The sequence below is a fragment of the Amyelois transitella genome, chromosome 5 (genome assembly GCF_032362555.1).
Source record: "Amyelois transitella isolate CPQ chromosome 5, ilAmyTran1.1, whole genome shotgun sequence".
Classification (NCBI taxonomy): domain Eukaryota; kingdom Metazoa; phylum Arthropoda; class Insecta; order Lepidoptera; family Pyralidae; genus Amyelois; species Amyelois transitella.
In genome coordinates, this window is record NC_083508.1 from 48,000 (window position 1) to 62,674 (window position 14,675).

The following is a 14,675-nucleotide window of genomic DNA, read 5'->3' on the forward strand; positions in this document are numbered from 1 at the left end:
TGCTAGGGATGTCTGTATACTGAAATCGAAATTTTTGCTTTACGTCCGTCAACAACAAGTTTTGTGTGTGTTCTCTAGTAATATGTCCAATCTCCTTGGTCAGAGCAATTTACTTGACAGCTTGTTGACGTTGACATTAACAATAGTAGTTGACAAGACCAAAGAGCAGATTATTGTCTTAGACAATAAACAATATCTGTGCATTTATTGTGATTTTTGGTTTGCTCTTTGATGTGATATTTATTATGTTCCATAAAATTACCCGCTCAGAAAGAAATTAAAATTAATAATCGGTTCACATCAGTACAGTTATTATATGTAGATATTAGGTTTGTTGTCTAACAATCATATGTGAATCTGTGAAAAATAGATAGACAAGAAGACAGTTGAGGAAATAGAGAAGTGTTTTGTGATGGTGTGGGGAGCTAAGGGCAAGATTTGAGTGGAGTCAGCCGGACAGAGTGTGTGGTGAGATGTCGAACGTGGAGAACTTGTGTCCGCAAGTGCTGCGGGGGGTGTCGCGCGAGCTACGGCGGCTGGCGGCGCAGCCTCCCGCCGGCGTCAAGCTGGTACTGCGCGACGACGACCTCACCGACGTGGTCGCGCACATCGACGGTCCTGGTAACTACATCACTTTGTTGTATTTAAACTCATAGTATACAAAACAAAATACAGAAATTACTACCTGGTTCATCCAATCAAGAAAGCCTCTTACCATTGGGACTAGGGGATGGCACTAGTAAATATACCTACCTTGTAAGAGTCTACATTTTTGTTTGAAACATTCAAGTTAGTTAAGTGGAATACGCAGACACCAACATTTTCACATTGTGTATGTGCCTTTATGCCTATGTTTGGCTTTATGATATAATTGAGATTCAAGTAGAAACAGTTTGCTAGCCCGTTGCCTCAAACAAGAAATCGGAAATGTATAAGTCTGTAGCAGCAGTAATGTTTTGGCTCGACCACGCACCAATGGAAGACCTGTCAGGCTAGGTGTTAAATTATGTGTACGACAAATTATATTTATTTGATGTGGATATGTAAGTGAAATAATCATAATAAGTTTTTGTAGTGGTGTCATGGATCTTAATAATTGTAACATACCTAATACTTCCTTTAAGTAAAACTTGGATTTGGTTAATATTATTGTGCCTGTTGTAACTGTTGCCATGCATTTACAAATTTAAAAGTGCTTCTTATTATTTTTTACAAATAGAATGGTTAAAATCGTGTTTGACCAAAAAGCTGATAGATTTTTTTGTAACTGTTATCAATTCAAATTCATTGAGCAAAGTTGCACAAATGCAGTGCACACTTTTAACATTAAAGAGCTTGCCAATGAAGCAAACTTGGATAGGGTTGTGTGGTTTAATTATAATAACACACATAAGCAAATTGTTGTTTGTTGAAGAGCAGGGTTTAACATATTGTGATTGTTTGTGCGGCGCAGCGGATACGCCGTACGCGGGCGGCGTGTTCCGCGTGCGGCTGGTGCTGGGCCGCGAGTTCCCGGCCGCGCCGCCGCGCGCCTTCTTCCTGACGCGCATCTTCCACCCGAACGTGTCGCCCAGCACGGGCGAGGTGTGCGTCAACACGCTGAAGCGCGACTGGCGGCCGGAGCTGGGGCTGGAGCACGCGCTGCTGGCCGTCAAGTGCCTGCTGATCGCGCCCAACGCGGAGTCGGCGCTCAACGCGGAGGCGGCGGCGCTGCTGCGCGACAAGTACGACGACTACTTCGCGCGCGCCAAGCTGCTCGCCGACATCCACGCCCGCCCCGACGCGCACCACAAGGTACTCCAGTAAACATGCAACTAATATTTGATACAATCTATTCAATCAAGTGTACCAAGTCGCGGACGACATCTTGTTAAGTATACATACATACATACATATGGTCAAGTCTATATCCCTTGGTGGTAGACAGAGCCAACAGTCTTGAAAAGACTGATACACCACGCTCAGCTCTTTGGCTTAATGATAGAATTGATATTCAAATAGTGACAGGCGCCCATCGCCTAAAAAAAGAATCCCAAGTGTGTAAGCCTATCCCTTAGTTGCCTTTTACGACATCTTTTTTATTTTGTGTTTGTGTTAATACGTTGTGCAGGAAGAAAACCAGCACATTTAAACAATTGAATAAGTAACATATACCTACATATGGACATCGTCTTTATTTCTCACAGTGTACATTAAGCTAAGAGTCGCGTAAATACTAATAGAATGTGTAACCATGATCCAAACTGGGTTGGGTTCCATAAAAGATCGTGTTGACAGGTGGACCCCAGACTCCTTGAAGATCATTACGATCAAGTTTGTTATCGATTTCAGCGAGAAGCTGCCGACGGGTCAGCGCTGGAGCCGGAGGCGCGGCCCGCCGCCGAGAGCGGCTCGAGCGGAGCGAGCGCGGGCGGCGCGGGGAGTGCGGGGGGTGCGGGGGGCGCGGGGGGCGCGGCGGAGAGCGGCCCGAGCGCCAAGCGCGAGCGACGCGCGCCCGCCAGGGACCGGCGGCGGATACTGAAGCGCTTATGAGCGACACCGCTCTCTTAGGATTTAGAATGTTTTGTCGAATGTTAAACTTAATCATAATGAAAATATGTTCAATAAATAAATCGGTATATCATATTATTTACTTTTTATTGCCTTATCTAATATTTTCGCCTTACGATCACGATTACAGAGTTCAAGTACATTATCTCGTTCTATATTCCAGCCTGAAGTTATTATTAAGACTATTTCCAATAACACAACGTTTTTCATAGGATTTCGAATAATATTCGGATAACTGAGTGGAAAACATTTGTATGACAATAATCTCCCAAAATAACGTTGTTTGAAAATACAATCACGCAACCTCTTTGAAATAAGCAACAGATTGAAAAAGGTTAGAACTGGCCACTTATAAAAAAAATATATTATAAAAAAGAAAGAGAATGACGCGGGAACTACGTTTTTAAATATATCTTAGTACAAATGTTTTAAGTTCATATTAATTTTGTAATTTATATAACACATTAAATGTCAATGAGTACAAATATATAAGTGCAGTGATTATTTAGAATAAGTGCAGTTTTACTTCATAGAACATTATCTTTCTTTACAAGTTTCAGTAAAGTGAATAAATAAATGCATGCATCATCGATTTAACATTGGTCCTCAATCGAGCCAAATAATTTCCAGCTAATTTTACACCTCAACCAAATTAGTTTCTGCAGCAAAAAAATCCCGCTCTGACTTAATTGAGCTGCTTTCCACCGTAATAAATAGATGACATCATATATGTTTCTATACGCAAAGCGACAACTGGAATACAAAGCCGTGATCAGTTTTGCAACATCAATGTCCAACAGGAACTCGTCTACAGTCAGTGAAGTATAATCATCGCTCATTTCTACGTATAATAACTGATTTTTTCTGAACAGTCGTGTGTGTTTAAAGAAGATCTGTGGTTTAGTTTAAGGAAGTCATCAAGATCGCTTCAATATTAGTTAATGAGAACAGTTTTTAAAGACAATTTCTTTTCATTTTCTTTTTAATATACTTACCAACCTAGGTTTAGTTAATAGAAGTACTTAGATCGATGTAAATATGGAGGTTTTGATTAATGTTCAGAAGCGCCTTAAACTATTAATTGAAAAAGCTCTTACTAATTTAAAAAACTTTCCTAGAGAACAACTATCGCAAGAACAAATTGAAGTTAGAATAAATAATCTAGAACAAAATTGGAATTTGTTTAAAGATAACGATGTTAAACTTTATAGTTTCGTAGAACAAGAACAATTGTATAACACAGAATATGTATGTAATTCTATGTACGAAAAGACTGAGGAAGCATTCATTATTTGTAAAACACAGTTCATGATAATTCTTAAGCAATACGCTTCAGCCTCTGCCTTAGCCGAATCGAAAAATAACTCTGTTGTTCATGCAAATCCCGTGATAAAACTACCAAAGATTTGCATTCCTATGTTTTCAGGGGCCTATTCAGAATGGTCAACATTTCGAAATCTTTTTCTTTCTCTAATTCACAACAATAATTCACTTAATGATTTACAAAAGCTACACTATCTTAAAAGCTACCTAACAGGAGAAGCCGAAAAGCTGGTCAGGCACACACCTATAACCAATGAAAATTACACTCAATGCTGGGAAAAGTTAGAAAAACGTTATAACAACAAAAAATACCTTATTAACTGCATTCTGAAAAGGTTGTTCAATCAGAAGTGTATGAAAATTGAGTCGGGAGATTTGTTGAAAGGTATTTTGGATACAACTAATGATTGCCTAAGTGCACTTCTTAATTTAGATGTAGACGTGAGTACCTGGGATCCAATTATAATCCATATAGTTTCCGAAAAGCTGGACCCAGAGACTCGAAAGGAGTGGGAGCTGTACACTTTTGATCTGGGTTCGAATGAATTGCCGAAATTAAAACACTTTCAACATTTTATAGAAAAACGTTTCAGAGCATTAGAAAATTTAGAGAACGAAAATCAGGCCAGTAGCTCACCTTCTCACGTAACAAAGTGCATGTTAACTGTAAATCTTACATATAGACATTGTGAGTTTTGCTCCGAAAAACATAAGTTGTGTTTTTGTAAAAAATTTGTAAAGCTTTCTTTAGAAGATAGACAAGATTTTGTAAATAATAACAACATATGTATAAATTGTTTAGGTGGTAACCATATTATATCCGAGTGTAGGAAACCAAGTACATGTCGAATTTGTCATCAGCGACACCATTCTCTTTTACATCATAACGTACAAGGAAATTATAATTATTCTATAGTTCCAAATAGTCCATCTGATCATAATAATGATAAAAAATATAAACCATCAAATGTTTTACTACCTACTGCTTTAGTAACCGTTAAGTCAAAAGATAATGTACATAATCAAATAAGGACCTTAATAGACCAAAGCTCACAAGCCTGTTTCATAACTGAGGCTGCTGTTCAACGATTACATTTAAAAAAAATACCAGTCCATAGAAATATATTTAGCTTAGGTAACAAAATGTCTACAGAGGTAAAGTACATGGTTCAAATCACCTTAAAGTCTAGAGTTGATCCTACTTTCAAATTAAATGTGAATGCTTATGTCGTCCCTAAAGTAACATCACCTTTACCAGAACAAGATATACATTTAAACTGTTTAAGATGGAACTTAGAGCATCATTACTTAGCTGATCCTGAATTTAATATTTCTAAAGACATTGATTTGTTACTTGGTAGTAATGTTTACGGTTTTATTATAAAAAATGGAATAAAAAGAAACCCGTCAAACTCTTTAATAGCTCAAAATACTAGTTTTGGATGGATCATTTCTGGCTTAATGCCTTTCCATCCTAATCATGATGTACAGATTCAGGAATAAGTATTTATAGCATTTATATGGATATTGTTAATTTTTTCAAGGATATGATACAATAATGAGAAGCAAGTACGATTAGATTAAACATTTTATGTAACTAAGTAAGACATAAATAGTTAGTGATGTCCCATTTAGCATGTTGTGATTTTTAAGGACATCTCTGCAATAGATGTCCTTGCCGGCGGGTATGTTTGAAAATACAATCACGCAACCTCTTTGAAATAAGCAACAGATTGAAAAAGGTTAGAACTGGCCACTTATAAAAAAAATATATTATAAAAAAGAAAGAGAATGACGCGGGAACTACGTTTTTAAATATATCTTAGTACAAATGTTTTAAGTTCATATTAATTTTGTAATTTATATAACACATTAAATGTCAATGAGTACAAATATATAAGTGCAGTGATTATTTAGAATAAGTGCAGTTTTACTTCATAGAACATTATCTTTCTTTACAAGTTTCAGTAAAGTGAATAAATAAATGCATGCATCATCGATTTAACAAACGTATAAATCTAAAATTTATTCTAGACATCTAAAAGTTCTCTATACTATGAGTAAGTATATCTACACATACTTATAGCGATATTACCCATTGGGTGACAAAATTGCTATTACTTAATATGGTTGTGATTACAGCAAGGTGCAGTTTGTTTATTAAGTTTATGTACCTAAGTAATATTCCTATCTAGAAGGCAAATCGCCAATCCAGTCCAAAACTACAGGTAGTCTGTTCACAACTAGGTACTCATTATGGAGTTTATACACAATAATAATTGTACATCAGTCTTTTTATTTGATTTGTATGGCGATAACATAATAAAAAAATATGTAAGAAAATGTTATGTTGTGTAAACATTCTTATTAGTGTGAGCAAAGACTGCTAGAGAATGCACTCCTAATTATTTTAGGAGGAGAAAAGTTATTATACCTAAAGGTAACTGAAACTTAGTTAACAGGAAACCCTACTCATTACGGATACATACCTACCTAAAGTTAATTTTGTATATTAACAATTCGATTCGATAACCGCGATAAAAGATTATAAATGATTCGGTACACAGTAAGTTTGTACAAGCACACGTTTATCCCAATTACCTACATATGTATATGAGTTTTACCTTCAGTCCATTGCTAAATATATTTTTTTACGTTAACAGTTCCTGCAGCTACATAAGTAATTATGAACTTGAATTGTTTTATCGTGTGTTCTATCGGTCTTAGTTCATCAAACTATTTACATTTAATAAGCCTGAGATGTTTATGTATACACAGAAAGCACTGTCCTAGAATAGCCACTTACTAGGTGCAAAAACTTTGATGTGTGCTACCTTAATTTTCTGACGTTTAACTGTTTATTGACAGTAAATAAAAGATACCAACATGGAGACCGGTGCGTTACCACGGCAGCAAAATGTAGATATGCATTTTGAACCGTACACAAAAATCGTGAAATTTGTAGTTTTCAAAACTGGAAAACATTTCCTGATAAAAATAAAAAAACTCAGTTTTTTCCGAATGAATCTATATAATCGCTATATACTACTTACTGTATGCTCGCAATTTCGTTCGCCTTTAAGCTAAATTATAAGTTTTTTTCAACGTTATTTTTATGGTTTGCAAACTGTTTGATACAATGATACTCTTATCATGACAAGCAAAATTATACATGTTTTTAAATTTCAACATCCTTCTATGAACGAACACAGCATGCGTATTCATTTAATAGCATACAGTTAAGTAAACAAATTACTTATAATGTTATTCCAATATCTAAGCTTACCTACGAGAAGTTTTATGAAAAACTGTTCAGTTTTTCCGTGATAGAGTAACAAGCACACATCCACACATTCTTACAAATTTTCCCATTTATAATATTAGAAAATAAAAATAGAATAGGATGACATAAAAACGAACAACGTCATTTGTTATTCTAACACAAGAGACTTTTAACTTTTAACAGGAGTTATTTACGCACATTTGTCTTATTTAAGTGTGTCAATAACCCCACAGGTTTGTAGAAAACTGTCTACATTTTGCTGCGGTAACGCACTCGCTTTATCAGAGAGCGGAAGCGGTGAGTTGAGTAGCTAGCGGCGCGGGCGTCACGCGGCCGGCTTGTCGCGGAGCGGCAGCTGGTCGGCGCGGCGCGCGGGCGGCGGCGCGCGCGGGCGCAGCACGAAGCGGTGGCACAGCGCCGCCAGCGCCGCGCCGCCCAGCGGACCCACCCAGTACACCTGCACACAACATTCCTTTTATTGCAGCGGTAGCTTTACATCTAGACGATTATACAGTGGCGTTGATGGGAAGGGTGGTAGATGATGGAAATGAGTTTTTGGAATGTTCGGTGTATTTACCTACGATGAATCAAATTATGAAAATGTGTGTGTGATTTGATAAATTATCTAGTAGTGAAGTAGTAGACGTATGAGAGAATTGATTAAGGTACTCTGTGACTGGTATAAGAGTATACGTACCCAGTGATGAGTCCACTCGTTCATGAAGACGGCGGGCGCGAGGGATCGCACCGGGTTGAGGCTGGCGCCCGTCATGGGGCCCTGCAAGACAACCACTGGCTTCAATCTTGGACGCCATGCAATATTTCACAATTTTTAACGAAAAATTAATTTCCTTTCTCACCCAAAACAAAAGTTAGTCAAAATGTTTCTAAATTCGGTTTTCCTTAAGGCTGATTCTGTTAAGTCTTCCAATTAAACATTGAATACAAATTATATCTACTACCGCTTCCAAAGCGCTTGTGTAGAAGCGGTTGAACATACTAAGCTGCAGCATTTTTACCGAACGTCTATTTACAAATATAGGCGGACTCCAGGCCCCGAAACACTTCTGTGGAGGGTGCAACCGGGAATACGCAGAGATGAGAGAGAGTGTCAACGGGTAACTGATGTGTCCATGATCCAATCGAGTGACTAACGCCAGAAGGATGATGTATGTACGAGTATACATGACCCACCCCAGCGTAGATGAGTCCCGCGACGCCCAAGCCGAACTTGAGGGGCACGGTGTGGTCGGGGCGGGCGGGGTCGTGCGCCGCCCAGCACGCGCACGCCAGCAGCGCCAGCAGCGCCGTGAGCAGCGCCTCGAGCGCCGCGCCCGCCGCCGCGCCGCCCGCCGGCACCGTGCAGCCCGCCGCGCCCCGCAGCGCCTCCGCCGGGGCGATCCACACCAGCGCGCCGAAGCCCAGGAGAGCGCCGATGGTCTGCAATCAACATACATACTAGTATTCAACCATGTTTAATTAAATCCAACAGATTTGTTGCGATTGCATATTTGTGTTTGGGTTTCAGCATATTCAGAGACATAAATTTATGCGACGAATACATAGTCGCCATCGACATTCGAACAACGAATAAAAAACACCACTTTTTAAGCATGTCGGAGCCTGAAATTATATTACCTATATACTTATACTAATATTATAAAGCTGAAGAGTTTGTTTGCTTAAACGCGTTAATTTCAGGAACTACTGGTTCAAATTTTAAAATTATTTTTGTGTTGAATAGACCATTTATCGAGGAAGGCTTTAGGAGCGAAGAAATAATGGAAAATGTGAAAAAAACGGGAAAATTATTCACCCTTGAGGGCTTCAATGTTGGCCATAATAACTATTCCACGCGGGACGAAGTCGCGAACACAGCTAGTATTATACATAATATATATGTATAATACTAGCTGTGCCTGTGTACATGATTTTATGTATGTATGTATGTATATGTACATATGGAATTAATTCAGAACAAGGACGCCCTCTAGCGGATTTACAGTGCAGCAGTATCGGTGGCGCCCTCTTGCGAGTGTGCTTCAGTTTGTGACGTATTCATTCATTCGTTAGTTGACTTCGTTCGGGTAACGAAATAGTTAAGATTCACTTCAGTTGGAGATTATGGTTGGAGACGCTGAACCCTAAAGACATGGCCTATTTTGTTGATTCATGATTGGAAAATGAAGTACTTCATAAGCAATGGTAACCAAAGATATGAAGTGATACGGAATGGAAAGGAATTTTGAAATTCGTAGGGAACTAAAATCGGTCATCAAAAAAAAAAAAGAATTCGCGGCAAACGACTAGACTATTGTCAAGTCGTTTGCCGGGAATTCTTAGTAGTTAGTTTAGTATACGGTTCTGATTTTATAACTTTCAGATATGTCATGCACCTAAGTATTTGTATAACAACGCGAGTAACCTGAGCGACGAAGTACGCTAGCGCGACTATGACTTCCATCTGTCCATACAGCACGGCGGCTAGAGAGATGGCGGGGTTCATGTGCGCGCCGGAGATGGGCCCGAACACGTGCGCATTCACCACGATGATGAAGCCGAAGGCGAGCGCGGGGTGCGTGAGCGGCGGCGGCGCGCGCACCGGCAGCGCGGACGCCAGCCCCAGCAGCACCAGCAGCGCCGTGGCCAGCAGCTCGGCTACTAGCGGCCGCCACCACCGCCCGACCCACGACACATCTCTATCTGAAACATGCGAGTAACACGGCTTATTTTATAGCATAAGTTGTTTGTCTTAATGATAGAATTGAGATTAAAATAGCCCATATCTCTGAGTCGCCTTTTACGATATCCCGGGAAAGAGATGGACTGGGCCTATTCTAAAGTGCCGGGAACTGCACGGCATACGAGGAAATGGTGGACTTACGAGTATGTGCAGATGTTAGACGGGATCGATATTTTTTGTGGGCATACATTTATAATACTTGATCTAAGAGCCCAGCTACGCTATGCAACTGAAAATCAGAATCAGAATGATCAAACGTCACAGTAATCTAGAATTTTTGAAACTACAGAAAATTGTGCCGTGTGGTTCCCGGCACCAATACAAAAAAGAATAGGACCACTCCATCTCTTTCCCATGGATGTCGTAAAAGGCGACTAAGAGAAAGGCTTACAAACTTGGGATCCTTTTTTAGGCGATGGGCTAGCAACCTGTCACTATATGAATCTCAATTCTATCATTAAGCCAAATAGCTGAACGTGGCCATTCAGTCTTTTCAAGACTATTGGCTCTGTCTTCCCCGCAAGGGATATAGACGTGACCATATGTATGTATGTATGTACAGAAAATTGGAAATCCATCCTTTCACAATCACGTAATTTCCTACAACGAAATTTAATAATGAGGTAGATTTTGCCGTTTTATAGTCACATTTGTCAGAGCAATGTGTACTGCGCAGTACATGCACCTATAAACGTGAAGGAATTCCGTAAACACTTTATTTAATACATTTCATTAACCTCACGGCATTGTTGATCAACCTTATTTATTCAGTTGTATTAAGTATGTAAGTACTTAAATTGAGACAGAAAAATCTTGATTATCAGATCTTTCTCTCAACATCTAGATATACGCTTATTTTGTTTATAAAAAAATAAGCGTAGGGCATCAAGTATGATATTGCGACTAAATAACTAATTAATTAGGAATTATGATATTTTTAAAATAGCCAATAGGTTATCGAAACATCTAAAATATTATAATGTTATTGATTTCGACACACGCAATATACATTCTAATGTTCGTTAAAATAATTGATTTATCTAAGGTCACGGAACCAGTTGTTCGCGCAATTATTGCGTCGGCTGTTTTATAATTTTATAATGACAAACCAAAACAATATCCCGCTCATAATTATAGTGCAATAAGATGGAAATACCACTCGATAACGGCCACAGAAGAAATAACTACCTCAGTATATAATTGACAACTGTTTTGGGATCCCGATATCTGGCTACTTCACTCCCGTGAAGTTTTATAAGACGTGTTCTATTGAAAACCGACCAATGCGAAAATTATGATTCCTACAAATATTGAGAAAAGTAAATAAACTGTTAGTGTAAAGTAGACTTTCTGGCAAAAGGTCAGGTCAACGGTACCCAAAACAGACGAGCTTGCATAAAGAGGTATGAATGTGGATGAAGCGAAAGAAGTAGGTATGCAGGGATTGTGGCAAGTGGAAAGACTGTAGTCACTGCCTACCCCTCCGGGAAAGAGGCGTGAATTATGTATGTATCAGTGTACATGATTTTTTATCGATATATGATTGGGCAATAACAGCTTTAGATGAAAACATTGGATAGTAATATGTTATTTGGTATGAAATCTATGAAACTACGCATGTCCCCTAAATATGCGGGCGCGGAATACTGGATCAATACGCGGCGGATCGCATTCAATCTGTGATGGGGTTACACTGTATGAGACTTTTACCACTCCGTTTCCATTTACTAACCTAACTAATCTCAGGATCTTATCCCTCAAGTCCTGTGCTGTGCAAAGGCAAGAGGACAAAAGTGCAAGAATTATTTGCGTTAGCCATATTATACACAATGAGTTCAATTTGTAGAAATAAGACTAATAAATACTTAATAAAAAATAAAGGGGCGTAAAACAGCAGCGTGAAACAATAGCTATCAGTTCAAGGTGGGGCAAGGTGAAGCGATGGGGTTACGCTCGGAGCACACACGGCGAATCATTTTTGCATAAAAGTATTTGGTTTCTCAACAATAGGAAAAGTATATGTAACGTGCCTTTCATAAACCCTGCACCCGTCACACCTGCCGACCGACATGGTAGACGTATGGACGGACTTCGACGAGGACCGGTCGCGCGCTGTGATGCTATCAGGGCGTATCATCATCTCCCTTTAGACCAGCAACCCCAGCAGTTCATGAAACTCGAGAGCGCAACGCTTGTCATTCCGTGACCGGTCATGACCGCCACTTTGGTGTAATGAGCTGTGTTCTATGTAAATTTTTAATTTATCATTGATGTTTTCGTGGTATTTTAACACGTTACATATTGTAACAGACTGTTGGAAGAATGGGTATCATAAATACTCATAATAAATAAATTGCAAATAGTTTACACTTGAACTAATTTGTATAACAACAAACTTGATGATATGTGCCAAAGTGGTAAACGAATTGTGATGAACATGAGTGTGTGAACATAAACATGAGTGGATTAAAATACCTAACAAACACATGGCACAAATATGAGTATTTTTCTCACCAATGACAACTAAAAGAGATATCGTTACAGGCAAAATATATAAATCAAGTATTTGACGGCCTCTGTGGCGCAGCGGTAGTAGGTACGCACTATCTGTGACACCGGAGGTCCCGGGTTCAAATCCCGGCCAGGACATGAGGAGAAAAGAACTTTTTCTGATTGGCCTGGGTCTTGGATGTTTATCTATATAAGTATTTATTATAAAATATAGTATCGTTGAGTTAGTATCTCGTAACACAAGTCTCGAACTTACCCCGAGGCTAACTCAATCTGTGTAATTTGTCCCGTATATATTTATTTATTTATTTATATTTATTTCTGATATGAATATCGACATACAACAAAACCAAGAACACAGTTAACCACATAATTATTGATACCAATCACCTAACTAAGAGGGCACGGGTAAAGCGATATGCTGATGTATTTTTTTCTAAAATCTGCTCCATTTTTGTATCTATTCACAAAAGCTCTACTTTACACAGTGACAATTCTCTGCCGACTGTCTAATTTCGGAATCCGGATCCGGACACTACGTCAAGAATGGGGTGTGCTATTTTGGTAAGTATTGTCTAATGTATGGAGGGCGGGCGGCGTCGTGTACTGACCGTTGAGCGGCATGTTGACGGCTGTCGCCAGAGGTGAGAGGCGGCGCGCGCGGCGGTGCGAGGAGGCCGAGCGCCGCGAGCGGACTGTGCGCACGCGGCGCGCCGACCCCAGCCCCTAGCCTTCGATCTTCGGCAAGCTCTTGATAAAGCGCTTTATCGCGCTACACGTCCCTTACCAGACCCCGTACGACCGTTCTCCAATTGAAAACATTTTGCTTACAATTACAACAGGCGGGACAAAGGAAAGTATATAATTGTTTATACATAAACAATTAACTGTTTACAAACAAGGGAATATGCTGCGTCACGGAGATGAGATTGTGCACTAACTACTACATTTCCTTGAAGTTTGTTGTACTTGTACCTAGTTGTATCAGAAATTTATTATTATTTTCCTCGAGGTACAGATTTTGTACGATCTCAAAGTCATGCACATCTACGAGTATCCCCCATAAATTCGGTTTCGCCCTGTTCAGATAGATGTTCACACTGCAGTATACCTATAAGTATGTATTTAAATGAAACCTTACCTGTAATTATCTATTTTAGGATATAAGTAAAAAATAACCTTTAGCCACAATTATGCGATAGGTTTACACGCACTTTGCCACAAAAACAGAAGGAAGTTGTTATTGCTAAGAAGCAACCAGGATATATGCGGGTATGTTATGAATTCGGCTCATAAATCTACTCATTATCTCGAGGGCTTGGCTTGCCTACGTTTACTGTTTATCTACTTACGTAGCTAGATAAATTAATTGTTTTTAAATATTGTAATGTTAACTGGCCACGTGAAGTTCGGCCAGAGTTCCTTATCATTGTTGCGATCTTAGAGCCGCATTCACTTTACCACACGGGCAGGTTGTCGGTGTCGTTACGCCGTCGCTGTGTAATGTGCCAGTGAGAGTGGGCACCATTATACCTCGTAACTCGTGGAAATAAAAAAAATGAAAGCGGTTTTCTGCCATGTAGGTAAATGACTTACATGATAAAAATCTTTAAATAGTTTGTGTCAAATATGAAAATATCTACAGAGTAACGCATTTTCGATAAGAGGTAATCGACAGAGGTCGGTGATAAGGCAAACGGTGGCCAGATTTGTTGGGAGTGGTGTCGATAACGCATGATACGCGCACAATCTCGGCATAGATCTCTAATTCATAGCGGCCTCTAATGTGTCGCCGTGCCACCTGCCATATTCATTTACATGTTTTGGTTGATCTTATAAAGATACTTGATTCTTTCTTACAGTCGATTAGAGCGCGTTGGTGGAACGGTTAATTTACCGGAATAAAACAATTTTTCCACGGCTATTAACTAATGATTAATGAGCCTTAGTATTAATCGATATTCTTACTTAATCGTAAAAACCTGGCTCACCCAATCCAGGATCCTGGTCATTTGCGAAGTTCTGGGTTCTTTTCCAGTTAGGCAAAGTTGCAACCGGGAGAAATGCGAGGAGGATGATGGTATACTTGCAACCAGGTCAGGTAAAATAGGTTTTTTTGGTGAATAGACCATTTATCGAGGAAAGCTTTAGACTATATAAGATCACGCTGTAACTATTAGGAGCGAAGAAATTATGGAAAATGTGAAAAAAACGGGGAAAATTATTCATCCTTGAGGGCTTCAATGATGCCCAAAATAACAATTC

At 39.3% G+C, this 14,675-nt stretch overlaps 2 protein-coding genes across 2 annotated transcripts; one reads left to right on the plus strand and one right to left on the minus strand.

Annotated features, from left to right (window-relative positions):
- The first annotated feature begins 154 nt into the window (after positions 1-154).
- Positions 155-2,625, plus strand: LOC106140413 (ubiquitin-conjugating enzyme E2 S). The gene is made up of 3 exons (XM_013341998.2): positions 155-621; positions 1,454-1,794; positions 2,332-2,625. The coding sequence occupies exons 1-3, from the start codon at positions 474-476 to the stop codon at positions 2,530-2,532; spliced, it is 690 nt and encodes a 229-aa protein (XP_013197452.1). The 5' UTR covers positions 155-473; the 3' UTR covers positions 2,533-2,625.
- Positions 2,621-13,483, minus strand: LOC106140412 (lens fiber major intrinsic protein). The gene is made up of 5 exons (XM_013341997.2): positions 13,022-13,483; positions 9,582-9,859; positions 8,351-8,596; positions 7,854-7,934; positions 2,621-7,613 (listed from the first exon to the last, which is right to left on the minus strand). The coding sequence occupies exons 1-5, from the start codon at positions 13,032-13,034 to the stop codon at positions 7,482-7,484; spliced, it is 750 nt and encodes a 249-aa protein (XP_013197451.2). The 5' UTR covers positions 13,035-13,483; the 3' UTR covers positions 2,621-7,481.
- Positions 13,484-14,675: the final 1,192 nt, after the last annotated feature.